We start from the raw sequence: 26,929 nt of genomic DNA, 5'->3' as shown, positions 1-26,929 counted from the left end.
TCCTCCTTTCATGTAAACAGTAAAAAGAACTTGTCCCAACACTTGCAAAGAAATACAGAGGAGAGACATGAATATGCATTGCATCCCTCCTCCAGGTCCCCTCTGCAACGTATGCTCTTGTCTTCCTTGTAGTAATATTTTTTTGCCTACCCTAATGTTAAATTACTTGTGCGGTGAGTGGTCCCACAGGCAGCAAGATACATGGTGTTAATGCTCTCTGTGCTTAAGAGCGGAGCAGGAGCACGGCACCGGGTGCTGCCCAGGCTCTGCCTTCACCTTATCCAGCACCCTTCCAGCCAGCAGCTGGCTCTGCCTTGCACGAGGCTCTCCAATTTGACAGTTCATGCAGAAGTGTATTCCAATTCTTTTCAGAGCAGCTATCTTCAATTTTTTTTTCTCGATCTACTTTGTGAAAGAATAATTGTCTGTCCAAGTATATGTTTGCAAAAGGAAAAAAACCCAAAACTCAAACTGTGACCAATTATTTTGGAAGATACAGAACATGGATTACAGTGCATTCACAGACTGTTATAAAATACATTTTTCCACTGCTTCATATCTTATTTGAGCTGCCTTTTCCCAATGGGTTCGGTTCTGAAGCGAATGCAGCAGTTATGACTATTCAAAACAAATCTGAATTTTGCAACCAGTTGAACAGACTCAATGACTAACCAGTATATCCTCCAAAGAGCCTTAAAATGAAAATACATATTTTCACTATATTCATAACTAGAAGAGAAACAGCACTGCTCTTTTTAAACACATTATACTTATCTCCTTATATATAAATATAAAAATACTCCCCCATATTAAAAAATGTAATCATATACTTAAGTAAAATAGCAACATATGACATGCAAGCAAGTCCAAAAATGCCAAAAAGAGCGAGAGCCTCTGGAAAGGCAAAATTGTGGCAAGTATCCCCCCACACCCCTCAATCAGCTCATTATTTTTGCTTATATAGTGTGACAGAGATTTTACGCAATTACACATGCAGAGACTATCCAAACTTTATCATCAGCTCAAGAACTGTCATGGTGAATGCCTAACCCAACACATCAAACTGCAGCTGTTCTGTGACAGGTCGATAAAATGCAGCGCTTCAGCTTCGCACAAACAGATCGACCCTTTTACGTATTTTGTCCTTCTCTTCTCATTTAATTACTTACAATGATTAAAACGCTTTTTTCCAGAACTAAGAAATTTATATAGCTTAAGCCTGGCTTTAGCAAAATGTTTTACTCCGCTCTAGAAGATTTGTTACATGTCATTTTTCCATTTCAGAGTAAGTGCTTCACTAAAACCACCATTAAAAATTGTAAAGCCAACCCAAGATTTTATTTTATTCAACCTAACTGACAAATAGTGAGAAGGATAGGATTTGTTCTTCCATTTTATTTATTTCATAAAACTGATATGATCCATAAGCTTTTCAGCATTTCAGGTTCTACACCAAAGCTGAAGACAAAGTAAAGTTTTAAATCAAATTTCTTTCATACTAAGTAGAAACCCACAATGTAAGTTTTGTGGATTGAACTGGAGATAATACTTTTTGAGCTAGCCATTGCTTCTGCCATTCAAAGAAGTTAAAAACTGAACAAAGAAATCACATATTAAACCCCCAAATCAGATGGTGGTTGTAATTTGCCATGTCCACCACAGTGCAAATAATAATCACAGTTTTATCAACTTTTGCAAACATGCAATTCCTCTTTCTGTAAGAGTTCCTGATAAAGTACTAAGTAAAGAGCAAGGCCTTCATTTTATTCTGACCCATACAAACTCTTTGGTGTCTCCATCCTAGACTACAGCACGGCACAGGAACGCGCAGGCTACAGTGAGTACTGACAGCAGACTAGCCCAGAGCCTGAAGTGATGCAGCTTCTAGAACTGCTGAAAAAGCAGCGACAAACATGCTGCAACTCTTTTTTTATTTTATCCGATACGCAGCTTCTGGTTTCAGCTTTACTTGGATTAATGCAATTTCTTATTCATTTATGAAAAGCATGATCTTCATTTACCCTTTTCCCTGTAGCAAGACCAAGCATTAGATCAAAACATGAGTTGCAAACCACAACAATTAGTAGAGGCCACCAGCTAGACCACAACTCCTAATACTTGTGGTTTTAATCTAATACTCTTCACTGCATAAGACACGTAAACACATTTGTTTTCTCCTGCTGCTTCCCCAAAAACATAGAGCAGGCAAGAGTTTTTGTATTATTATGCATCTGATACAGAAGGACAAAGCCACAGTACGTGTGATTACGTCCCTAACTCACAGGGGTTGTGCCAGTTCACTGTCGGTCACTTCACTGATGTGCTCTGGACTCAGTTCTCTGTATAGCAGATACAGCACGGTGCATTCCGAAAACTTCTCAGGCTTTTTGCTGAACTCATACTGTTTCCTTATGGTTTTAGCTATTGGATAAATCTTTATCTGGGATGGACTTCGGTCTGTAATTGCTCAAGTGCTTCATAACTGGTACTGTATTTTAGTATCAAAATATGAAAGCAGTTACGATGTTGGATGTAAACAAATAGTACTTTTAGTTTATAGTTTTTCTTATGCCCCCTTCTTTCCTATAAAGACAAAAGTACTTTTGAAGAAGCAACAGACTTTTCTTTTTTAATTTTATTGCAAAGTTGGTCCAACTTGCATTCTATGATCTGTGTCTCAGAGAAAAGTCTTTAGGAGGCAGAACTAATTTTAATGACTTGTGAAGTACATTATGTAAAAAGAAAGGTTTCTTGTCTTCTTCAGTTGACTTTAGTGGGCTTTTTTGGATGAAGTCTGAATGAAATATTTGCATTAATAAATCAATATCTGGAAGTTAGTGGCAAATTTGCTGTCAATTAGTTTAATTGAAGCAATCTTGATTAGCATTGTGACATGAATTTACAAAGAAATATCTCCACTTAGGAAGAAAACCACTAGCTATATCTTAAAAAATGTGAAATTTATAAATAAAATAATAAACTACCAGTAGAAAATAAAAAAGTTCATGCATATGTACTTACTTGATGGTCTCTAATACTAAAATATTAATCAGATATTTTATTACCATTGAAGACAGTTTCCAGGAGTGCACACCTGAAGCCTCAAGTTCATAACCAGCTTTACTGAAATGGGCAGGTTACAACTATATGTCTCCCATATATCTCCTATAAACATCTCCTTCCTTAGAAGAAAGGCAGAAGACAAGCTTCTGTGAATACTGAGGACATCTCAAGAGGCTGAGAGCTGTAGCATAAAAGGTGGAGGACTTTTAACAATTACTGTAGCTCGACAGTTAGATCCTGCATAGGATCAGAAGGCGGTACAAGTTTTGGTTGTAAAAGGCAACACCATTCTGTTCTTGTTTCATTTGCAGGATGTTACAAAAAAAAATGACATTCTGGTTTCAGCAGACAGCAAAGAAACTACTCAACCAGCACTGGAATCAGAGGAACGAGGGAGCGCCTTTCCTGATCTCTGAGAAGGCTGTGCTATGCAAATGTCTGCATATCCCTGGACACTTGCCCATTATTGAAGGCCACGCTGAATTTACAGAAGCAGAACAAGTTCAGTTTTTGTGAAAATCATACTACAAAGAACAGTTCCAGTGGCTACCAAGTAAAAACCAAAACAAAGCCAACATGGTGCATATGGATGTCAAAGGCTTATGGGAAAATATGTTTCAAATCCTACAAAACATACATTATTTAACACCACATTTCAGAAAAAAAAAAAAAATACTTGTGTGTTTTGGTTTTGTGGGGTTTTTTTTAACTGACATTTCATTATTCTTGTATCTGGGGATATAAATGCATTTGTAAAATACTCACTACAAAACTGTGCATTTTATATTTACAGCAACCTAGTTATCTATACACTAGATCTTTATAGCCCCCACAATTATTTTATTCAATCTTCAAAACCTGGTTAACAAAATACAAATGTTACTGTTTTACAAGCAGTATAATAATTCAATTTAACAGAAAGGAAGAGTCCCTCAGCATTATGCCTGATAAAGATAAATTTGCCTGGTTACTGATACTATGACAAAACACCCATTTTTTATTTACAAAATCCTTCTGCTACTGTGGGAGATAGCCTGCTTGCTCTTGGATTTCCTCCCTGGTGCAAGAACTTTTCCATCAAGGAGGAGTTGGGATGTAAGGAAGACACACAAAAGATACAGTCATGTCCTACTGTTAGGACAATAATGAAGCTACCTAAGATGGAAGTCCAAAAATGGTCAGCTAGGAAGCTGACAAATCCAGGAAGAAGGAATCTGACAATGCAGCACTGAGAATAAGGACATGAAGAGATGTAGGCTTTGCAGAGACAGCATTCAGGAGACTCTTCCAGGCAGAGCCTAGGAGTTTGGGGGTGGGGTGGGGAGGCAATCACAAATTTGCACTGAGAAATACCATTGAGATCAGACATTTTATTTTCTCTACTCAGTCTGAGAATTAACTGTCCAGGGCATGACTACTGAAAAGCATATAAAAAGAAAATAGACAGCATGCCAGCTTTGCTAAGAACAGAAGCGGGGTTTTGACTGATGTCAGTGAAAGATCAATTGTGGAAGCCGGGTAAGTAACAAAGCTTGAAGAAATAGTAATATTACATCTTTGAATGACTGAAAAATTCCACTCCTGGCAATTAACAAGCAGTTAATAAACAGCTCTTGTGTCAAAAAGGATTACATGCAGGTAACCTAACTTTGGAGGGAAATGCCACCAATTCAGGACATCTGCCGTGGAAGCTTTTGCCTCAAAATGGCATAACACTATGTTACAGGGACACTATTCAAGCCGGTAGCACAATCCTCAAGTCAAATTGAATGGACTGTATCCAAAAGATGCACTGAAAGCAGACAGATCCTTCACAGCTATGATTTAGAAGCTCCTAATACATGCAGAGCCCTCTTAGGATCTCTGATACACAGATTATATCTTAGCTTCTGTGCAAACACCATCAAGCATTGAGATATACACCCAAATATATGAATACTATTAAAAAAAAAAGATAATGGAATTGCGATACCCACCATGGTCAAAGGATGAGATCCAACTCATGGCGCTTATTGGAACAGAAAGGTTGAATGAAAAGATATGAACTACCCTTATTCTTCTAGTAAACCTGATGATCATCAAAAAGGCTATGTATAACCAATAATCAGAAAAGACTAGCCAGGAGCTAAAGATGGAGTATACTGATAAAAGGAAGTTTCTGTACAGGCCTGAGTCTCCAAAGGAGTCTTTGTCATTACAGGGGGCAGAAAAACTGTACACAAGAGGACAATTATCAGATAGCATTGTTTCCTGGACTAAAAAAAAGTCCGTACTGTACCAGGAAAGCATCTCATCAAGGCTGTATCCCATATTGGATCAAAAGTTCTCTAAGTCCAGGTATACCAGAATCAGGAATTAATTGTATGGACAGATGCAAAGGTAATGCAAATAAACCATTTCCCATATCAGGCCATGGAGTACAGACATCAACTAAAGATTTGGACTTGTGGCTGCTCTGAAGGGGAATAGGTAAAAGCACATGGAAATTAAAACAAAATGTAAACATGGAAACACACAAAAATCCCAAGAGACATTCAGGAAGACATGAGGGAAGACTCAGGAAAGATATGATTTTACATGTGTGACAGTGATGGGGGCCAAACCTGGTTTTCCATTAAGCATCATTAAGTTCCACAGCAGTGGTCTCTGCTGGGACCTGTGTGAGATAACATTCACCAGTCACCTGGAAGAAGACATGAATAAGAAAGTGATAAAGCCCAATGATAAAAATAAGGTTTCCAGAACAGTAAAGAGAAGGGTCAGATTTGAAGAAGCGCAGGACCTCAGGAGACTGGCTGACTGGGCAGTAAAAGGAGATGGGAAATTCAAGCTGAATAAACATTAAATTAATGAGAAAAGTATTTTAGTTCTGAATATATAATGATGGCTCTGTCTAGAACACTTAAGAATGAGATATTGACAGTATTAAAAAAAAAAAACAACCCCACACAAGAAACCAAAAAACAAAAAACCTTTGGACAAAGTAAGAAAGGTCACTATCCCAGAAACAGAATTATCCAGTCTTCCCAGAAATGCAAGAAAAGCAATGCAAGATCAGCCAGGCCTCTAGGAGTGCCCAGCGGATGCCATAGACAGGACAAGCATGCTGTGATATTTCTTTAGGATACTCTTCATACATCCCCTTCTGGCTCCCATTACTCTATCAGAGGCTCTGAACACTACTAAAGTGCCATTTGAGGTGTAAATGACCTTTGACATGAAGCCTTCTCATTTCTGTTCATTTTCTATGAGATCTGTAAGCACGGGCTGTCCATCACAGAAGAAAAAGAAAAATCACATTCTACAACTATATGACAGCTTATAACGCCTGTCTGGAGACAAACTTCGGAAAGACTTTATGTAGGAATAAACACCTCCCGCTGGATCTTCACAGTTGTTCTCCTCCTGAGTAAGCCAAACTTTGCTTTGATTTCTCATGAATATTCACAGGAACTTCACAGGAAGGTTGCTGACAGAAGCCCCATCCCTAGTGCTTAGTGTTTCCTTCAATGATTGAGCCTCATCACTGCCAAGCTAAACGATTCTAGCTGTTCTGAACACAGCACTAGGAGTTGTGGTTAATCACTATTAGGAAGTGGTTTAGGTTGGGGGGGGGGGCAAAATTAGGGGGACCAAAACCATGTAAGAAAACAGGAATGTAACCAAACAGACACTGTTGGATCCTGGTCAAATCCTCTGGGCTCTCTGTCTGATGGTCTTCACAGCAACCACATCCAAAACGTGGGACAGCCAAAAAGTCAGCTTTGGCTTGTGCTTGTGAGGGCAAGGAGAAGGTGCTGGGTTCCATAAGCAGAGAGACAAATACTTCTCCCCACCAGAGACTAGCAACCCTCCATGCCTATCACCTGTTTCCAACCTTGGAGCGACTCTTCCCACGCTGTGGTAGGGCACGCTAGGGATGGCAGCTAGATTAAAACTCAGTTAGTACGGAAGAATCAAGATGTTTCTTTTCATCCCGATCGGTTCTGTACAAGTACACCTGCCAACAGCAAAGCCTGCGTGCCTTCCAAGGCGAGGCAGGATCGACTGTCTGGAGGTATGAAACACCACAAGGTGGCAAAGCTAAACACAAGCACTGCAGGATGGCAGCGCTGGTGTGCTGTGATAACTGAATGCCAAGAAAACCTGAATCAAGTGTCAGTGAAGCAGAAAATATCATGCTCTGAAGCATCATCCCAGAAGAGATTTTGTTATATTCCGCAGAAAAATAGTGGCTAAAAAAACCAGACTGTGCTGCCTGGTGCTTGCTTGGAGAGCATGTATGGTGCTTGGCACTTGTAATGATGAAGACACAAAATGCCTATTAAAATGAGGAAGAAGGAGATTCTGTTATCCAGAAGATGCTGCTCTTGCTGCCCCCCACTCCAGCACACAAAAGCATTAGTATAACATTGCACATCATGGCTTTGGAAAGGCAGAAAATGAGATAGATTTTCCACCTTTGACCCATTAAAAGAACTTTTGCTAGTTTGGTCCTAGAGGTAGCACTTTACATAAATGATTGTTCCTGGAAGTCTTGCTCTGCTAACTGGAAGTGGGCTGTGAGCTAGGGTAAAGTGTCAAGAAGTAAGCCTGTTATTATGGGCACTGGTTGCACAAGCCTGGCTTATATGAGAATCTTCCCTGAAAGCCTACTTGGCTCTGATACTGTCTGCATAAATCTTTCCAAGAGGAAATTTTCCAGCTTCTCTTCCAAAAAACTTCTAGGTCTTAAAAAGACAAAAGATGAAACAACATGCCATCGCCTGGCCTTGGCTAAGACAAGGATGCTTGTGCTGACATTACCATGCCTACAGAAACCTATCCTTATTTAAAAGGATAAACCTACCTAACAAAACCTATCCATGATATAATAAATCTTACGAGCCTGAAACTTGCTTAATAACTAAGCACAAGGAATGCCATCACTGGAGTTGCACCCCGTTCCTCCACAGCAGGCGATACCCGAGTGCAGGATCAGCTTCTCTGCCTTCTCTACCCTTATGCAGAATAAGGTACAGATGCAGACCACGTTAACACCGCTCTTCAAAGGAATCTGGCTGTATCCAACTGGGACACATACCACATAACAAAATGAAGTCATGTTGGACTGTCTTTTGAGGGAGAATGCTAGATACTAAAGGACTGTAATTTCTTTCCTTCTGTGAATCCAAATGATATGCTCACTACCTAGAGCTGGTACTGTATGACCTATCATGAAAACGAAGTCATTAGTCCCTGCTTTCCTAAATGTAGTCTTTCATCTTAAAAAGCGATCTGCATTCTTTGTTCCTAACTACAAGACTTATTTGCTTTCACTAAAACAAACACTTTGAATAAGTCCACTTCAAGCAGTCCCAATTGCTTTGTATGAGTGACTTTTCTACCACTTTTTGTGTCATATGCAGATAACATATTTTCTTCCACTAACAAAAAGAACAGATTAGAAGACTGGGATTAAAAAAAAAAAAAAAAAAAATCCACAAACACTACTGAGAACAGTTTTTCTTTTGGGTTTTTTTTTTTTTTTTTCTAATACATCTAGGAATATCCTCTTTCCAGTTACACACAAACACAAAAAAAAAGTTTCCTATGAAGAACAGACCTTCCATTTTTATGTGAATAACTCCATTGGCATGACCATTTATTTGGCTTGAGCTGCCAGAGAATGCAACTGCACTTGAAAATGCTCAGGCTGAAAATCTTGACAAAGAATTAACAAAGAGTTAAAATGAATTAATTTGCCTCTTCAGATGTAGTGCTATCTAATGAAGAGAAATAGCAGAAGTTGCCTGATGGGTAACAGAAGGTGGAGGGAAGAATAGGAAGAATTCAAAATTAAAACTCAATTTTGTAGTAGCCACAAAATGACCTATACATGTGTGCAGCCATATACAGTAGATATAGTAACACCAGACTCCTGCCATGTTATTGCAGACATAACTCCAGATACATGTCTGGAAGAGAAGATACTAATCAGCTGGATAATTTCTGCATTTTTTCTGGAAAAAAAAAAACAACCAAGAAATCTGCAAGGTGAGTTCTGACTGAACCTTTGGATGTTATTATTCCCATAGGGAGCAGCATGCTGTCCGTGCTGTCTCATGCCCCAGACGCCCCAGCGAACCAGCCTGTTGAGACCGTTCACTGCAGAGCTGTGAGCAGGAGCAGGACAAAAGCAGCTTTCACACTGCTTGTACCTCTGCGAAGGCGTGCCCAGCCCACCGGGATTGACGCTGCTCCTCCGCAGCAAGCCAAGCGTCTGTGGATGTGTGTGCCTGGCAAAAACCCCACCACAGCTAAATCTGCTAGACTTTGTCAGTCAGAGCTCCAAACCTGACTCCAAGCCATGTTCCTCTAAGTCTCCAAGCCCTATTTCCCAAATCAAAATTAAACAAGAAGTTGGAACAAGTCTATGTAGTCAATTCACGTCCATGGGAATTTCTATTCTTCATTTAAACAAGACTGAATGATTACAGTGAAGCTTCAGAAAAAAATATTAGAGACCACAGGTTGATGTGTACTAGCGCTATGAAAAATGATTAGCTCATTAATTCCAGGCACTGTATTAATTTCAAACCCATCAAACAGCCTTAATTTTGCAAACAGATGCACTAAAGCAGTTCTGAACACCACAGAGATTAGCAATTCTCTTCACATGCAGCAAACAGAGGGAGAGGAATGTAGGAGAGAACTGCTGGAGAACTACAAAACATAGTGCTAAGGTCCCCTCTGATGATGAAGATAAGTGACAGAACAGACACATACAGTTCGATACAAACCAAATTTTGCTAAGGACTGTAGTTAATTTGATTGTACTTACTAAAAGGAAAAGAAAACAAAATATCAATAACAGAGTGAATTAAAAAAGCACAATCAAATACTACCATCAGGATTTTTAGGGCTCTTAGATATGTGAAAAGCCCTCTAAAACACAACATTAAAAAAACCCTGAATAAAATAGGAAGAAGGCAAAAAATAATACAACTATACTTCAGGATAAGAGAGTCCTCTAGAAGTAGAATAGGCATAACAAGTGGTGAACCAAAAATCCAAAACCCAAACCTTATTTTTGGCTTTCTTTTTTTTTAATTTAATTTACTATTCTAGTAAATACATAATTAGGAAAATAGGTTAAACCCCCCGCTTACTCTGGAGAAATTACCACATCTTACAACAGCTACCTTGACAGTCTAGAGCACAATCTCTATGAAGAATTTATCACACTGACATGCACCTCTAAGATTTATAATCCATTTTGTGATTTGAATATTCCTGAACCGGATGGTCAGAGAGTTTGAGATCCATTCAGAGCTATACTTTGATGCTTATCTCTCCTTAAAAGGATTTTTCAAAATCTTAGGTCCAATCTTAGGTTCCAGTCCTGAGTTTTTAGAAGCCTGTGATTCACACCACCATTGCACTACTCAGTGCTGTGGTTTATAAGCAGATCTGTGGATATCTCTTCTGTGAAAGATAAAGAAAATTGCATTTTTTTTCACTGCATGCTATTTTGCAGTCTGTCCACATGAGAATATGTAAGTGGATGAACACCTCCTTCAGAAGATAACAGCGTTCCACAAATTGAAAAGCTGATTAAGAAATAATGCCGTAATGCCAAAGACTAATTCAGTATGGTAAGTTTAGGTCTTCGTAATTTTTTTTTCTTAATTGCAAAAAGGGGCAGCCATTTATTTCCAGTAAATCAGGAAATATTTTGTTATTTTCAAGAACTAACAGACTGATGATAGTTGACAGCAAATGTGATAAATGTGTCTCTTTAATTCATTGTTAATATTGTCCCAGTAGCAAAGAATCATTTTCAAGCTTTAAGGAGCACTACTTTGCCAGGGAAAAGGAAGCATTTTACATTTCTTCTTCTGTTGCACCGCTGTTTTTGTAACTTCCACACATTATATTTAGTCTATAAAAATGCGCATCTTTAAACACTTTGCATAGATATAAATATTGCAACTCATGCTAAATATATATATATAAGAGTGAGAAACCTAAAAGTGCTTCAGCATGAGTTGCAATATTTAATGCCTTAAGACTATTTTGAACAGCAAGCCCCAAAATACTTCTGAAGGCTCCTGCAACCATTCGCCAAGACAGACACCGCTGTTTTGCTAAAACACTGTCAAATACTTACTGTGAAGATACTGAGCGACGTTTATTATCCACTCCTCTGTTAACTCCCCAGCTTTTGTTATCTTGGTACACTTCAGCTGACTTGAAAGATCTCTTGATTCAATCCAACAAATTGTGTCCCCTTTGTAGTTATAGTCTAGTGTCAAAATTGCAGATCCTTTTACAGGATTTTGGGCAGACACTTTGCTTCCATTAAGATACAATACCTCAATTGTTTCAGAGCTGGCAATCAGAAGAAGAGGAGGTCTATCATCAGGCTCTAAAAACAAAGTAAAGAGAATTTAAAGGGTTAACAGACTGTGTATACCATATTTATCTGTTCAGTTTTAATGTTCTTACCTGTATGTTTTAGGAGATATAATAAATTGGTTTTGTTTTTATTTTCATAACTATCATATATTCCAAATTACTAGTCTATTTTATCCTGCTGTTCTAATGGTTCACATCATTAAAGAAAATTAATTACCCTAGCCCCACTGCTTCTGTTTAATTCCAAGTATCATTATTGCAACATTTTTCATGCCTAAGTCATAAAATGAAATACAAGTTATGCAAATTATTTCTATCCAGATTACTGGCATTTCAAAAAGAATAAAGGCCAGGAAAATCTGCAGAACTTATGAGTACACATGAAACAGTAAGGCATTTTTCATATTAGAGTCTGTAAAATGAGACAAAAACTGAGGAGTGGGTACTGCTAAAAAATTTAAAACCTGATGTAATAAAAACCCCAATGCAATGAAACTTGGTGACTTCATACAGACGGTGGGCCTAACACCATGCATTATAGAGGAGAAAGCGTCATGCAATGGAGCTTCCTGACAGCAAAAAAGGGAGCAGAGAATGCAGTTTCCATTGGGTTACCATTAATGTCACAATCAACAAACAAAAAAGAACTATGAAGCAGCAATTCATATGCAGATATTCTATGCAACCTGAAGTGTTGTCATAGTCACCTGAATCACTTTGCCTAGAAATCCTGCTAACAATTTATAAAATACTTGAGTAATGTGTGAATAATGAAGGAAACAATAACCCCGACAGTGAAGAATATTTATCTTAAAATACAAAATGTTCCAGTTCAAGTTAAAACTTCAAAAGGTTAAACTATCCACGCAGAGGAACAAACAATTCTAATTGAGACAAAGTATTTTTAGCATTGAGATGCGTGCTATTGGGCACAAAAGCATCTGTTCTTGCTTCAGGTGTATTTTTAATTGCATTACTGTCTCGAACATCCAGGGCTGTTTTGAAATTATGCATCTGACTTAGGCAACTGCAAATGAATCTTAGTCTCAGTATGATGAGGAGTCTGTTAGATGTGGTGCATTTCATACACTGCTGAAACTGAGTCACATCGTGTTCTAGAACTAGACTTTAAACTGAAATAAGGTCCCAGTTAACCCAGAACTGTAAGGGGGATATCTACATCAAAACCATATGCCAGCAGTTTCTCTCTTTTTTTTTTTCTAGGAAGAGCTCCTTCATTAGAAACGGTAGGGTAACATCGCTTTGCTTCAGTTTATAATGAATAACTGCTGATGACACAAAATATTATGTGAATTGGCTGGAAAAAAACATCAGACAGATCTATGTGTTTAAGACAGAGGATAGAGAAACTGCTTCCTGAAAAATCCGCTTCCTGTTAGATGTTGTTCAGCATTCCGAGCCCTGCTCCAAGCGAGACTGAGCTGATCAGGACCTCATGAGAAGGTTCCCTGAGAGAGGAAGATACGGTGACCCTGAAAATTGCTTCAGGTTGAACTGGAATAACAGTGATGTTTAATTTTGCAATGAGGTATGCTCATGAGAATTATTTAAAGGAAAGTTGTCCTTTTCAACATGGTCAACACTACTGCAACATGTCTATTTGTCCTGTTTTTTGTTAAATTAAATATTGTTGTCAAGTGGGCAAACTTTTGGATGTTGTTATTAAAAAAATTACCCTAAAATGTAGAAACTCACACTGCAGTTGCAAGCATATGTGAAAATATTTGTGTTGCCAAGTCAAGAGCTCTCCCCCCAATGTAATCTGCTTGTATTCAAAGGAATAAATCAATGTTTAAATGCTGTATTGAAATGTAGTACTTTCAATCAACATTCTACTTAATAAAGATTTCAAAATTTTGCTAAGAAATTCCATCTGTCTAAATGGAGAAAAAAAATTGCATAAATAAAAGGATTTGACAAATAATACTTCATCAGCAAGTTGATTAAAGAGAAAAAAAAATGCTTCAGTGAATACAGTGCTCAGTGGTCGCACTCAAATCCACAGAAGCAGGTGTTAAATTCTGTTCTTTGGTACTATCTGCTTTTATTTAAACATGTCTTTTGTTGAGGTTTTTTAGTTTGTTTGGGGTTTTTTTGGTTACATAAAAACCTTCTTTGCTATAACGGATCAGCATGTATTCTTTCTAAAGTGGATTTCATTTATTCTTTTCCTAGTCTCATTCCCTAATGTATATTCTACCTTGTAATGTATTTTTTCCCTCCCCAGTAAATCCCACACTTCTGTAGCATTACTTTCCAGACTTACTGATTGTCCTCATCCGCCTCAAGTTCACTTCCACAAATACATCAATCATATCCATGCATAAGAATTTTTTAAAAAATTTCGGAAGATCTCTAACAACTGAAGGGATTCAACTTATTTGTGAAATAACCTCTTGTGGTGTAAGCCATGTGTGAAGCTTCCTACTCTTGCTTTTTCCAGAAGAGAAGGCGGTTGGCTTCTTAGTAAGCAATTTTATTTGAAATCTGCCAGGTAGGTCCATTTGCAGTCAACAGGTGGCTGGTGTGTGTAAATCTCTCTTTTCCCCTCCTCTGAGAAACTTCTGCTACCCATCAGAAGAAGAGAGCCAGACTTAAGAGCTTCTGTCTCTGTCACCAACTCACCCCTGAGAGTTTCCAGACTGGTGCAAAAGGTGTGCTTCCACCTGCCTCCTGCTAAGTTTTGGGATTCTTTTTCCATCTAACAGCTCTGTGCTCAGCTCCTCCCTTCCCACAAAGTAATACCACTGCCTAATTCTGGATTCAATCATTCCTTTCCCAACCAGCAGCAGCGTGAAAAATCCTTTATTATTATTTTTGCTCCTTTTTTTTTTGCTGTTAAGATATTTCCATTCTCTGCAATCTACAAAGCCTTCAAGAGGAAGGAGCTACACGGGAGCTGTTTGCTGTTACAAAGCCAGCGTGGTTCTTCAGTTGTCCAGGGTTGCAACAGAGAACCAGATTCTTTCTTGCACTGTTTTGAACCGACCTACGGAAAACTGTAACGAGGATTTAATACTTCACTGAACTCTGGAGAAAGGTTGTGTTTTAGTATTAAAGTCTAAGACATAAGGGAATTCTGAAAAAGAATTAGCGTCAAACCTCCTGAGCAACAGTTGTAATCAAACCTGGCTGCAGACAAAGGAATCATAAGGACTCGTGGCACTGCTAAGAGGTTCTGCTCAGCAGGCACTATTAAACATTAAAAATACATCTGTGTTCTGGCAGAACTTATCCAGAAACTAGATTACTGAGCTTGAAATTATATTTTTCAAGCAGCCCATACATGAAATAATTCAATGGACTGCATCAGTTAATCATGTTTTTTCACAGTAGGGTAGGCAACCTGCTTATTTCAGTGTTGCTCAGATAAAGGCTGATTTCATAACTGCTTATTAAAAAAAAAAAAAACAGTAAAATTATTTTAATGATAAAACTATAGAAAAATATTAAAATTTCCTAAAAAAATACAAAAAATGTTTAAAGCATCTTGCTGTATTGTATAATGCAAATGAAAAACAGAAAAGAAGATTAAAAAAACCCCCATGTCTTCTTCCTCACAAAAACTGCTTCTCTGTTCCTCAAGAACAGAATCTACAAAGCTTGAAAGTTTAGTGGACAGATCTAGGATGAGTTACAGTGAGCTGACAGCAGCTTTTCAAAAAACTGGACGTCATGCGTGTTATTTTTTCAGGAGTTTTCTCTTTTTTTTTTTTAATTTTATAGGAAAGATAAGAAGTGAATAGCTCTCTAATCTGGGACAGTTTTATGATTCATCCCTCTTGACTAAAATGAAAGCATCTTCCTTTGAATTATGTTTAAGATAGAGTAGTGGAAAAGATGAAAGACTTGCATTTCCCCCCTCCCTAATCTTGTCTAAAATACAGATCAATAAGTGATGTCACAACAAATCAGAAAATAAGGCGTTTTGCTCTGCCAACAGTCCTACTTCTCCTCTGAAAGAAAAGCTTCAGAAATGGAAGCAATTTTTTTTTATTCACTACAATGATATGAAAAGGATAAAACCCCAGAATTCAGTGTTTACAAGCAGCTTAAAAACCCTTCTCCTGAGGTATGCACTGTAAATTACAAGTACTGTGCTCTTAGCAATACATGTATTGTATAAGAGTCTGAAAAATATTTAGTAGTGTTGAATAAAATGCAGTCCAAATTTATTTTGAAATTAATTTTCGGTGTTTATCCGCAATATGCCCCACAAACGGGCTGCTTTATTTCTAAACCCTCAAAACTTAGTGCTGTGAGATCTTACAAGAAAACTGTGTGGTGAAATGAATTTAAGAATGATAAAAGTTTATTAAAAATCAGAAAAAGCTTTTTGCTTTAATCATCATCAGTTCATCCTGCTTTATCTACATGACGAATGCTTCTTACCACATGGCATTTCTCTCTATATAGGCTGTGCAGGTAGAAAACACACCAGGAACTTCTAGAAGAAAGGTGAGGTTTTTTCCTCAGCTAAAGATTTCCAATTCTGTCATTTTGTTTCCTTAAATATTCTTTTCATCAAGTGCAGGCCTTGCAATATAGGCATATCAACTTGGTAAACAAAGAAGTTCTAAAACTCTGTTCAGCAAAGCTATATTTTGTTTCATTTTCACCTCCGAAGAAGTCATTAACTGCTTCTTTATTCATAAAAGAAAATGTGGTTAAAAAGTCTGGAAAAAGACACGGTGTGCCCCCAGCTGTTTTGATACCTATTTTAACACCTTTCCCAAAGGTACCGTGCAGCTAAAAGTTTCTGGCTCCAAAGTTATTTAAATGAGCTGAGGAAGAAAATGCAGAATTTAATGAGGGATAAACCTTACCACCTTCACAGCCAAGCTTTTGGCTGCCTGGAGGGTAATAAAAAAGTAGCTTCTGTCAACTTCGTTGCTAATTGTACCATACCACCTGCCGAAAGACAGTTGTGCGGGGAGGGGCTCCGAGGCCGCCCAAGAGCCGCGGGCCATCTCCAGCGGCCACCGCACCCGGCGCCGGGCTCACGAAGGCGTCGCCTGCTCCACCCCTTTGGTAACGGGGCCCCCGCCGCGTCCCCCGCTCCTCTGCTCAGAAATATCCAGCGACCTCCCACTCGATTTACAGAGACAACGAAGACGCGGCAAAGGGCTGATAGTTTGGTGTCGCGTACCGCGCCGTATCTAGGATCTCGACGTGTACGGCAATTTATATTCTTAGCAGATCTGCTGTTCTTAACATTGGAAGTTTTACATAATGCCTAACCTAACCTAAACCTCTACTGCTGCTTCTTATCTTTCATAGCTTTTACACACAGAGCAGAATATTCCTTAGCTCATTTTCTTTATCTATTTGACAACTACTTCCGTCAAATGTAGACAAAGCGGATAGTTTGCTCTTTCCACCCTTATTTTCTTTAGGCTTTTTAAGGAAAAAAAAAGTTGTTAATTTTTCTAAGTGCCTTTTTTTTTTTTCTTAGACACCTTTTTTTCCTGGATTCTGTTCTACTGATCCACGGCTGCCTTGTGCGATGCCCCTCACTGGATGTCATATCCCAGCTGAAGACTTCCCAGCGTTGAATAAGTAGGAGGATTACTTCATACATCTTGCAAGTAATAATCCTACTTACACATACCAGGGTAGTACCTCTTCCCCTGCGCGATGAAATGACATGGACTCATTTTTGACCTGTGATCCATTACACGTTTTAGTTACTTTTCATCAGTCCATTTGTGCAGGGCCGCACTTTGCTTTTGTCCCTGCTCGAACATTATCCTACAAGGCAGAAACTTGTAGAAAGCAGCTTGTATGATCAGTGAAGTTATGAATACAGCGGTAAGGGTGTAGGAAAGCGACCTGCCAGTACATGGAAACCCCACCATTTTCCACACCGTGTCAGGCCCAGTGAAGCAACATAAGCTATTGTAAGACATTGCAGCTCTTGCCAAGCTCTGCGATAAAAGCACCTTCATTATTGTACCCAGCATCTTTTTGACCTCTGTGCCCTATGAAGTATTTGACCCAAATATTCATCATATTGATAATGTAATCCAGCATTAATACAAGGAAAAGTTGTGTTTACACACAAAACCAATGAAATGAGCAACACTTATTTCTTCGCAGCACCATGATCTTGATTTGTACTGTCCTTCAGTGACTTCTCCGATTAATGACTAGTGATTCCCTTCTGAAAATAATAGAAAAGATGAAAACTACCTTAAAATAAACACGATGGAAGTATTAAGAAAGACAGGGGAGTAGTTCTTCTCTGTTAATCTGATTCATCAAGACCACGGAGACACTGACAGCTCACTACAATGCTCAGTTGGTACGCAGTCTGCTGGATCTAAGAAGGGAAACGCAAAGGCTTATCTCAAGCCCGGTGCTGGCACCATGAGGATTTCCCAATCTAGAATTGCGTTATTGATTTTCATGTAGTGGAGGAAGAAGAATATTAAAATATTTTTACTTTGTATGTGCCTTCTTATCTAACAATATTTTACTGTGGATTTTTAAAAAAATTGCTCAGCTATGTTGTGTGGATCAATACAATACTTGGTACAAGCCGTAAAAAACTCTGTAACTCTTACTGGTGCTGAAGTGAGAACATACTTAGCAATGCTCTTCACGTGAGGAAACCCCAAAAAAACCCAGCAGACCTTCCTATTTTCTGATGGCAAAATAACTACAAAAAGGAAGACTCAAAAAATATATAACAAACATGGCTTTATACTTGGATGTTGAATCACTGTGGATGTTGAATAATTGCTTAAGGAGCTTTTTTTTTTTAATATAAAAGCCTTGTTAATTCAATATGCTGAGTAAGAAAGTACTGTGTACCATACTGCTTCATTAAACACAATTCACTAATTTCCTCAAATACCCAATTCACTATTACTAATGAAAAAATGCACTAAGCAACAAAAAGCCTAGTGTGAATATGCGTATCATGAAATTCACCTCTTGGGATATTGCAAGGACAAAGCAATCTCATGTCTTTTTTTTCTCCTAAGGGTACAATTACCCCACGATCATTTCCTCTGTCTTCTCAGTATCTCCCTTGTCTTCCCAGAGTAAATAGCCTATTTTGTTTGTGCGAGGAAAACCTTTGATTTATTTATGAACAGGAAAACTGGGAACTGTTCTAATCTTGGCTGAATTGAATATTTCACTTTAATTAATAATAACCATATAATAACTTCTAATAATTCTCTTGGAGTATTGTCGTAATACGTGAAAAGTTTTTCTAGGGTTGTTGTGTGGCTTTTTGTAGTAGAATGAAGGAAAGTCCATCTCTTCTGTGTTTGTCTCTGCCTATCTTTTCATATGTATCCTCTAGATAGGACCAAAACACAAAATATTTTCATTAAGGTAAAAAGACGTATGTTAAAACTTACCATTTTTGGCCTTGCAGGATTTGTCATCAGGCTGAAGTACATAACCCTCCACACAGCTGCAAGTGTATGATCCATCTGTATTTATACACATCTGGCTGCAGCTTCCATATGTGTTACATTCATTCAAATCTAAAGGGACATTAATGAGATCTTGTTTAAGGATTAGAAAGAAAAGAAATTAAACAAAAAATCAGAATTCTAAGAGAAAAGTCATTAAGTCATTATGGTATGATGCTTTTTTCCCCCCTTCTCAAGCTATGACCTTATCACGGATTTTGGCTGTTGAAATTATTCCAGTAACCAAACAGAAGGTCAGGAGCTTTCAAGTTTAATATCTATTAATTTTGAAAGATGAAACCTTCATTTGTTTAAGTAGTATCCAATGTCTACATCATGTTAGGGAGACATTTGGGTTCTTGCTAGTACTAGAGACCACCAGTTATCAGGGTCGATGAATGAAGCAACATTTCAAGGGAGGAAATAATTGATTATCCTTCTCAACCTATTTATGCTGGCAATGTCTTAAATGAACTGTCACAACTTCTACATTAAACCATCATCCACTACATCAAAAACCATATATTTCTCTAATAGATATAAAGAACAATTTTCTCAACTAGGGTATATTGGCATAATACCATAAAATCAAGGTATGCTATTTAACAGTGGTTGAGGGTTTAAGTAAAAAACTGACATTTTAAAAAAACTGCTGTTGAAATTATTTCCTCAGGTATATTTTCAATCACAAAACATGACAACCGTAGAGCGAAAGAACTTATAATAAATTATATTTATGAAGAATCTGGCTTAGCACTATTACTTGGAGAGAGGAGTGATTGGTAATGAGCACACATATAAGGCAACAGAATTCCAATCTGATTATAAAAAGAGAAAAAATAAAACAAGAAACAAATACCTGGATAGAGAATTAAGAAGTCATATATTTACAAAATGGAAAAGAACACCAATTTCAGTCTACAATTAATTATGCTGAAATAACATTCCCAGCAGAGTCGTACAATCTGGGAGTGTTCGTTTATCAAATTCCAATCTAGGTGTGACTTTACGGGCACAAGGCAAAACGCTACGAGTTTTACAGGGTCTCCTGGTAGTGAGGTCTGGAGGACAGCTGGCAAAAAAGAGCTGTAAGCTTGCCTGAGCGGTGGGAAAGCTCCCCGCCTCCTCCAGCCTGCCCGGGGATGCTTTCCTCCCAGCAACTTGAGAATGGAGACTGCTGGGGCACGGGCACGGAAGCACCAGAGCATCAGCAGGGAGTCCCTGACTCTCGTTTCGGAGGGGGACTCTTTCCCCCCACCTGCCCCACAAGCCCACGCTCGTTCCTGCCGAAAACACCTTTAAAGATGGGCGAGGAAGCAGCAGTGCGGCAGCCCACCGCCGGCTCTCTGCCCCTGACAGCCGTCAGGGAACCATCAGGAAACCCGGGTGTTAATTTTGCCGGGTATTTCTTGCTTACCTGTGCAGCTTCTTCCATCGCTGCTCGCTTCATACCCGTCTCCACAGTAACACCTGGTGCCGTTCCTGGTAATGGCACATTTGTACTGGCAATTCATCTGTTGGCATTTGGGTAGCAATTCTGTAATAATATTATTTAGAGCAAAATGTTACTAAGTATTTTCATTATCATTTCTAAACTGCAAACTTCAGAAACTTGTATATGTATGTAAGTGCACGTCTCAGGAAGGAAACACCACCACCATTTACGTTAGCTGGTTTTGGAAATATGACACATAATACATTGCAAAACGCCTGCTTTGAAAATTGCGTTTCAGCAAGTTAATAAACAGAAATCAGCATTTTATTGCTATCAAAAGGTGCTCACAAATTTATTATCAAGGTGTACTGTTGCTCTGCTTAGACATCCATTTTTCGCACATCAGTCATTTTCAGTCAAAGCAATGACTGGGGAAAAAAAAAACCACCAAAGCTCAGGCAGTTAGATTATCGTTATAAAAACCAGCCAAGGTTACGACAAAGGTTTCAACATCTATGTCTTTCCTATTCCTCATATCAATTGATTTTCTATCTTTTTAAAGCTTGTTTTGATTTACTGATACACATATAACCTTCACAGCAATCAATGGGAATACATTCTGGCTCAATAATTTAACGCTGGGCACGTAACATTGGATAAACAGTGGACATGGTATATGTCATTACTATTGAAGTCCTTCACAGAATCTATTGCTTAAATACATACCACCAGCACAAGGCATGAGGCTAACAACCAGAGGAAATATTGTAGAAATATACACTGGAATGATTTCCAGCATGAAACAGCATGAAAACAAACTAAAAAACCTCAAATGCTTCCCAGACCCAAGCTGTATGACGTGTATCAATCATTTTGCTGATAAAAAAAATAGCATTTTAATGAGCAGCAACAGTTTTCCCTCCAGGAAAATAGCACAAGGATTGAGGAAAACAGCTTAAGGAGCTGATCTGAAGATCTTTTTCTAACCTATATGCAGACGGATCGGAAAAAAAATCTGCAAATGGACAGAGAAAGGTTCTGTTACAGGGTTGGCTTTAAGTAACTGGGTATGTCCTAAAGAAAAAGAGAAGTCTGTAGTTCAGTATGTAGGCAGTTTTAATCCGTCTGATCATTATTCATCAAGTTCTATTTGATAGTGGAATGAAAATGAAGAAGAGTCTGCATCAGCATCTGAGCCCTGGGGTTTCAATTCTGGAATGTCTGCAGGTGTCAAAATAAAGCTGAAATTTTGGGAGAAAAGTGGATGTGGCTGGCACCCGAAGTTACTGCTTACTCTAATGCAACTACTCTAAAACCAAAGGGCTTTCATGCAATTATCACAGGGCATTCCCCAGAATTCTGTAATCCACACAATCTACAGACTGACTAGAGGCTGCTAAACCATCCACTGTCTAAATCTGCCCTTTTTCAAAGTTTTGTGGGTTATTTCTCTGCCTTTTGTGCCCTTGTGAATAGGAAGATAATACATTTTTTTGGCCATAGCTTGCTTTGTTGGTTTCTTGTCCCTAGTCCAGTCCTTAAATCTATTACACCTTTCCAAGAACGGGTCCCACGCAGAATGCAAACCACGAAACTCCCCTAAAGGCAACCTAAAATGGGACTGCACGCCAAGGTGTGGAGCTGGAACCAAGGCTGATTAGGTGGTATCTGTTTATTTAATATTTCTATCTGAACAAAATCGACATATACATTTCATTTTCTAAGCAAACATGGATCGACCATCCTTTACAACCTATAATTTTCTTCCTCAAATATTTGCCCTATGCTATACAGCCAGGAGCTTTTACCGGATGATAACTCTTTGACTCAAGCGGCACTTGGCTTGTTTGCACTCTTTCCATAATGGATGCAGCCAGCCAGCAGCTTAAACCAGAACAGTGGGACCTGCACACAGCCAGTAAAGGCTGCCGCAGGACAGCAATGATAGATAGACAAGTGAGATCCATTAAGGGGAAATTAATAAAAACAGTCTGTCTGCTCATATTTTTTACAAAAACTGTTGCATTTCATTGATTTTAAATCGTTGCAGTATCGTATGGGTGGCTTTTAACAACAAAACGTTTGCATTTTCCTTACAGTAAGTATAGCTGAAGTGCTGTGGATAGCCCATTTCTGCCAAAAATATTTCTTGTCACACATCTCAACCCTCATTCTTTCTGCACTTTTTTTCTTTTTCACGCTGTCTCTCACAACTTTGTTGGTGTCCTCATCCCATCTGCTATGCTTTTAGAAAGGGCTTCTCTGAGGAGGTATTCTACTTGTACTTCCTTCTCTTACGCAAGTCCTTACATTCACTTCATTGTGAATGCTGTCTGATCCTATTGATCAATTAATGAATTCATTTCAAATTCGTTTTCTCAAAATACATGCTTCATGGTCCACTCTCAACAATGGTTTGAGACAGTTAAAACGGGACCACTAAGAAAAACAAAATGTCTTCTTTTTTTTTAGCCAGCTAGGAAAAGAAGCAACCTATCACTTGCCTCAAATTTTACACTCAATATACTTTTACCAGTTTCCCTGGAGGGAGATGGCTGGCCAGGCAGTCAGCCGGGAATTCTTCAAACACACCAGACTTTCCCACAAAGCCATCTAAGAATCACTCTTGACTGCCATATGTTTCTGACTTCAAACTAACATTTCCCCCCCTACTAAATTATCCATCAGATTATTACAACAGTAATTTGCCTCTGTTCACAGCTGCAGTGAAGAGCTTTCTTATTGCCTGTGTGAGAGACACCTCTGTGCCCCAGAAAGTTTTTGCTCTATTGCTGATCTGCTAAACCAGCCAGCAGAATCCACAAGTGGAAAAGCAAAAAATACAACAACATCAAGGGTAAGCAAATATATCTTCTATTTTAGTCTTTTGTTCTTCTGTTTTTTTCATTTTAAGCAACTGATCCTGAAAACCCGTGGAAGAAAATGGAGTTTGCTTGCCTCCAGAGATGTTTGAAGTATTGAAGGAGCTGCTATGGAAGACAGTATATATATTTATCATTTGGTTAGATTTGTAACAGGCTTCTTGGGAAGAGGTGAGGAGGCAAAGAAAAATCATGAAGCAGTGAACACTGATATTTTTAATGCTCCAAACTTGCTCAACAGGCAAGTGCAGGTCAATCAGGGGATCAGGCCCAGCCAGCATGGGTTTATGAAAGGCAGGTCCTGCTTGACCAACCTGATCTCCTTTTATGACCTGGTGACCCGCCTGGTAGATGATGGAAAGGCTGTGGATGTCATTTACCTGGACTTTAGCAAAGCTTTTGACACTGTCTCCCATAATATTCTCCTTAGGAAGCTGGCAGCTCATGGCTTGGACGGGCGTACTCTTTGCTGGGTAAAAAACTGGTTGGGTGGCCGAGCCCAGAGAGTAGTGGTGAATGGAGTTAAGTCCAGTTGGCGGCCAGTCATGAGCGGTGTTCCCCAGGGCTCTGTTTTGGGGCCAGCCTTGTTTAATATCTTTATCGATGATCTGGATGAGGGGATTGAGTGCACCCTCAGTAAGTTTGCAGATGGCACCAAACTGGGTAGGAGTGTCGATCTGCTGGAGGGTAGGATGGCCCTGCAGAGGGACCTGGACAGGCTGGACCGATGGGCCGAGGCCAACTGGATGAGGTTCAACAAGGCCAAGTGCCGGGTCCTGCACTTGGGTCACAACAACCCCATGCAACGCTACAGGCTTGGGGAAGAGTGGCTGGAAAGCTGCCTGGCCGAAAAGGACCTGGGGGTGTTGGTCGACAGCCGGCTGAACATGAGCCAGCAGTGTGCCCAGGTGGCCAAGAAGGCCAACAGCATCCTGGCTTGTGTCAGGAATAGTGTGGCCAGCAGGAGCAGGGAAGTGATTGTCCCCCTGTACTCGGCGCTGGTGAGGCCGCACCTGGAATACTGTGTCCAATTTTGGTCCCCTCAATACAAGGAAGACATTGAGGTGCTGGAGCGTGTTCAGAGAAAGGCAACAAGGCTGGTGCAGGGTCTGGAGCACAGGCCTTATGAGGAGCGGCTGAGGGAACTGGGATTGTTTAGTCTGGAGAAGAGGAGGCTGAGGGGAGACCTTATCGCTCTCTACAGCTACCTGAAAGGAGGTTGTAGTGAGGTGGGTGTTGGTCTCTTCTCCCAAGTAGTTAGCAATAGGACAAGGGGAAATGGGCTCAAGCTGCGCCAGGGGAGGTTTAGGTTGGAAATTAGGAAAAATTTCTTTATGGAAAGGATGGTCAAGCATTGGAACAGGCTGCCCAGAGAGGTGGTGGAGTCACCATCCCTGGAAGTGTTCAAAAAACGGGTAGATGTGGCACTTTGGGACATGGTTTAGTCTAGTCTACCCTTGATTGGTTTAGTGTGGACTTGGTAGTGTTAGCTTAATGGTTGGACTGGATGATCTTAAAGGTCTTTTCCAACCTAAACGATTCTATTCTATTATTCTATAAATAGGAAATTTAAAGTTATAAAAGCCAGGGACCCTCATTTCTTGTTCTTTCCTACTTGGCTTTTGGATCAGAGTAAAATTCTGCACCCACTTTGGTCTCCCTTTCTCAATGTAAATTGGTTACAAAGTACATGAGCAACACTGAGCTTTCCACTTTTATCACAGCTACAGAAACCTCGAATTTGTCAAAGCATGGTATTTCTGCTGGAAGATTTAAAGGAAGAAACTGCACTGAGGGAAAGCAAAAGGACAGAGCTTTATAGCTCGCAAGGAGACCCACAATTCAAGACCTGGAGCTGCAGAGCAAGGCATGAGATTTGCAGAAATACAGGGCAGCAGCAGTAGTTGTGAATGCCTTTAGGATGATCTATTTTCTCCAAGCCCAGGGAGTACTGACAATTCACCCAGCTCTGATTTAGGTCATTTTGTTCGCCGTTTTCTTTCTTCCACAGGAGACATGAAGGGCAGCATTTTTTTTCTTCCTTACACCCCCATGAATGAGCCTCTTTAAAGTTGTCCTCCAGCTCTACCACAAAAACCACCCTGCTTTCTCAAAGACACCCATGTCAATCTTATGCTTCCTGACTTTCATATATTCCTTTAAACTCCCAGGTATCTAAGTCCCTTAGGAGGCAGTCAATCAGGGAAAGATGCTGCTGATCTCATCTCCCCTGAAGTGATATACCTTTGACAATGACTCAGAGGAGCTGTAAGCTTCTTGGACAAACTGCTCCCACAGGACTTCATAGTAATAAAATCCTGGCTTCATTTATTCCTTCTGTGTTCAAGGAAATACACTGCTTATCATAGTTCATCCAAGATGAATGATATAAGGAACTATCATCTCTTGAATGGCTTTTTAATGAAAGGATTAACCAATTGATCTGACTACCCTTTTTGTCAGTTCCTCCTGAGCTGACATGAGGTTCACAATAGGTTCACACCAGGTTCTCAAGCTTAGATGTTTTGGCTGTTTCCATTAACAAGAAAAGAAGTTCAGCTTGCATTTTCTTAAGACTGGAAACTTTTTTGGCTCTTGAGGATTGCTGAGCAGTAGAGTGGATTTATGAAGATACCTCGGTTAGATTTGCCTTTCCTGAGAGGATGAAAGAGGACTAGATTCTCACCAAGGAAAATGCACTTAGATGCCATTATTTCTGAGTCACCTGGATGATAACAAGGCCTTTTGGCTGTAGTGGGTTCCCAATTATGTTTCATAAGTATATCTGTAATATATAAACCCTGTAATGCTCTTTTTGTAATGAAAATGTGTGCTGGAGACCATAGACAACTTTACAGTACTCTGTAAATTAAAATTTACCAATTACATAATGTTGATAATCATCAACTTTATGTTGATAATGTGCATTCTCTGAGCCCACAAAACTCCTTTTCCTAGCAGTATTGATTCAATATGGGAACACCTTACATGGCATAAGACGTAGTGACTGGTGCATCCTCAGGGGGAATGGTTAATGGGGTGTGAGGTGTGAATACCCCTGAGGCTGAAGGCACAGCTGGGTAATCCTGCGTCCCACCTCCTAAGCAAGTGCTATAAGGACAAAGCTGCCATGTAAAAACTGAACACCAGCTTTCGTCATGTTAGTCATTATTTATAAGGTAATCATCAATAATACAGAGCTGGAGTAAATAAAAGAAATTGGCTGAAGTTCAATAGTTCAAAGTACAAGATAATATGCTTAGGGAATAACAGCAAGGCTTCTGCTGTCAGTTTGGGATTTCACAATTTGAAACAACAAAAGAACAAACAGTTCATCAGAGAATGACTATGAGGTACCAGTCCAACGTTGCCTGGGAAAAAGGCAAATGCGTCACTGGGAGCACTGGGATAAGTGTTTCCCATAGGGAAAGTGTTGACATCAAGGCCCAGGATGCTCTTGAGCCCTTTTCTTCCAGGACGCAGCTGCGCCCACCCCGATGGATATCTGGAAGATAAACTCCGATTTGAGCAGGAGCAGAGAATGGCCTCAGGGATTAGCAGGGGAACAGAGAGCTTCCATGTGAGAGGAGACTGCAAGTTTTTGTGTTGATTAGTGCCAGGAGACAAAAACGAAGAGGAATTACGACTGCTGTCTATGAATATATCAGAGGATCAACAGCGGGGAAAGAGATAATTTA

General features: G+C 39.4%; 1 protein-coding gene across 1 annotated transcript in view; it reads right to left on the bottom strand.

Moving 5' to 3' along the window:
- Window positions 1-26,929, bottom strand: part of LRP1B (LDL receptor related protein 1B) — a 584,315-nt gene that overhangs the window by 355,270 nt on the left and 202,116 nt on the right. Inside the window, exons 3-5 of the mRNA XM_075711708.1 lie at window positions 20,332-20,451; window positions 18,858-18,986; window positions 11,216-11,473 (exon numbers count right to left, since the gene is read on the bottom strand). Coding sequence (XP_075567823.1) covers window positions 11,216-11,473; window positions 18,858-18,986; window positions 20,332-20,428 — 484 coding nt within the window. The 5' untranslated portion in view covers window positions 20,429-20,451. The remainder of the gene's footprint in view (window positions 1-11,215; window positions 11,474-18,857; window positions 18,987-20,331; window positions 20,452-26,929) is intronic.

Source organism: Pelecanus crispus, chromosome 5 (genome assembly GCF_030463565.1).
Source record: "Pelecanus crispus isolate bPelCri1 chromosome 5, bPelCri1.pri, whole genome shotgun sequence".
NCBI classification, from domain to species: Eukaryota; Metazoa; Chordata; class Aves; order Pelecaniformes; family Pelecanidae; genus Pelecanus; species Pelecanus crispus.
The sequence above is the reverse complement of the archived record's forward strand: the minus strand, read 5'-3'. Positions and strand labels throughout refer to the sequence as shown.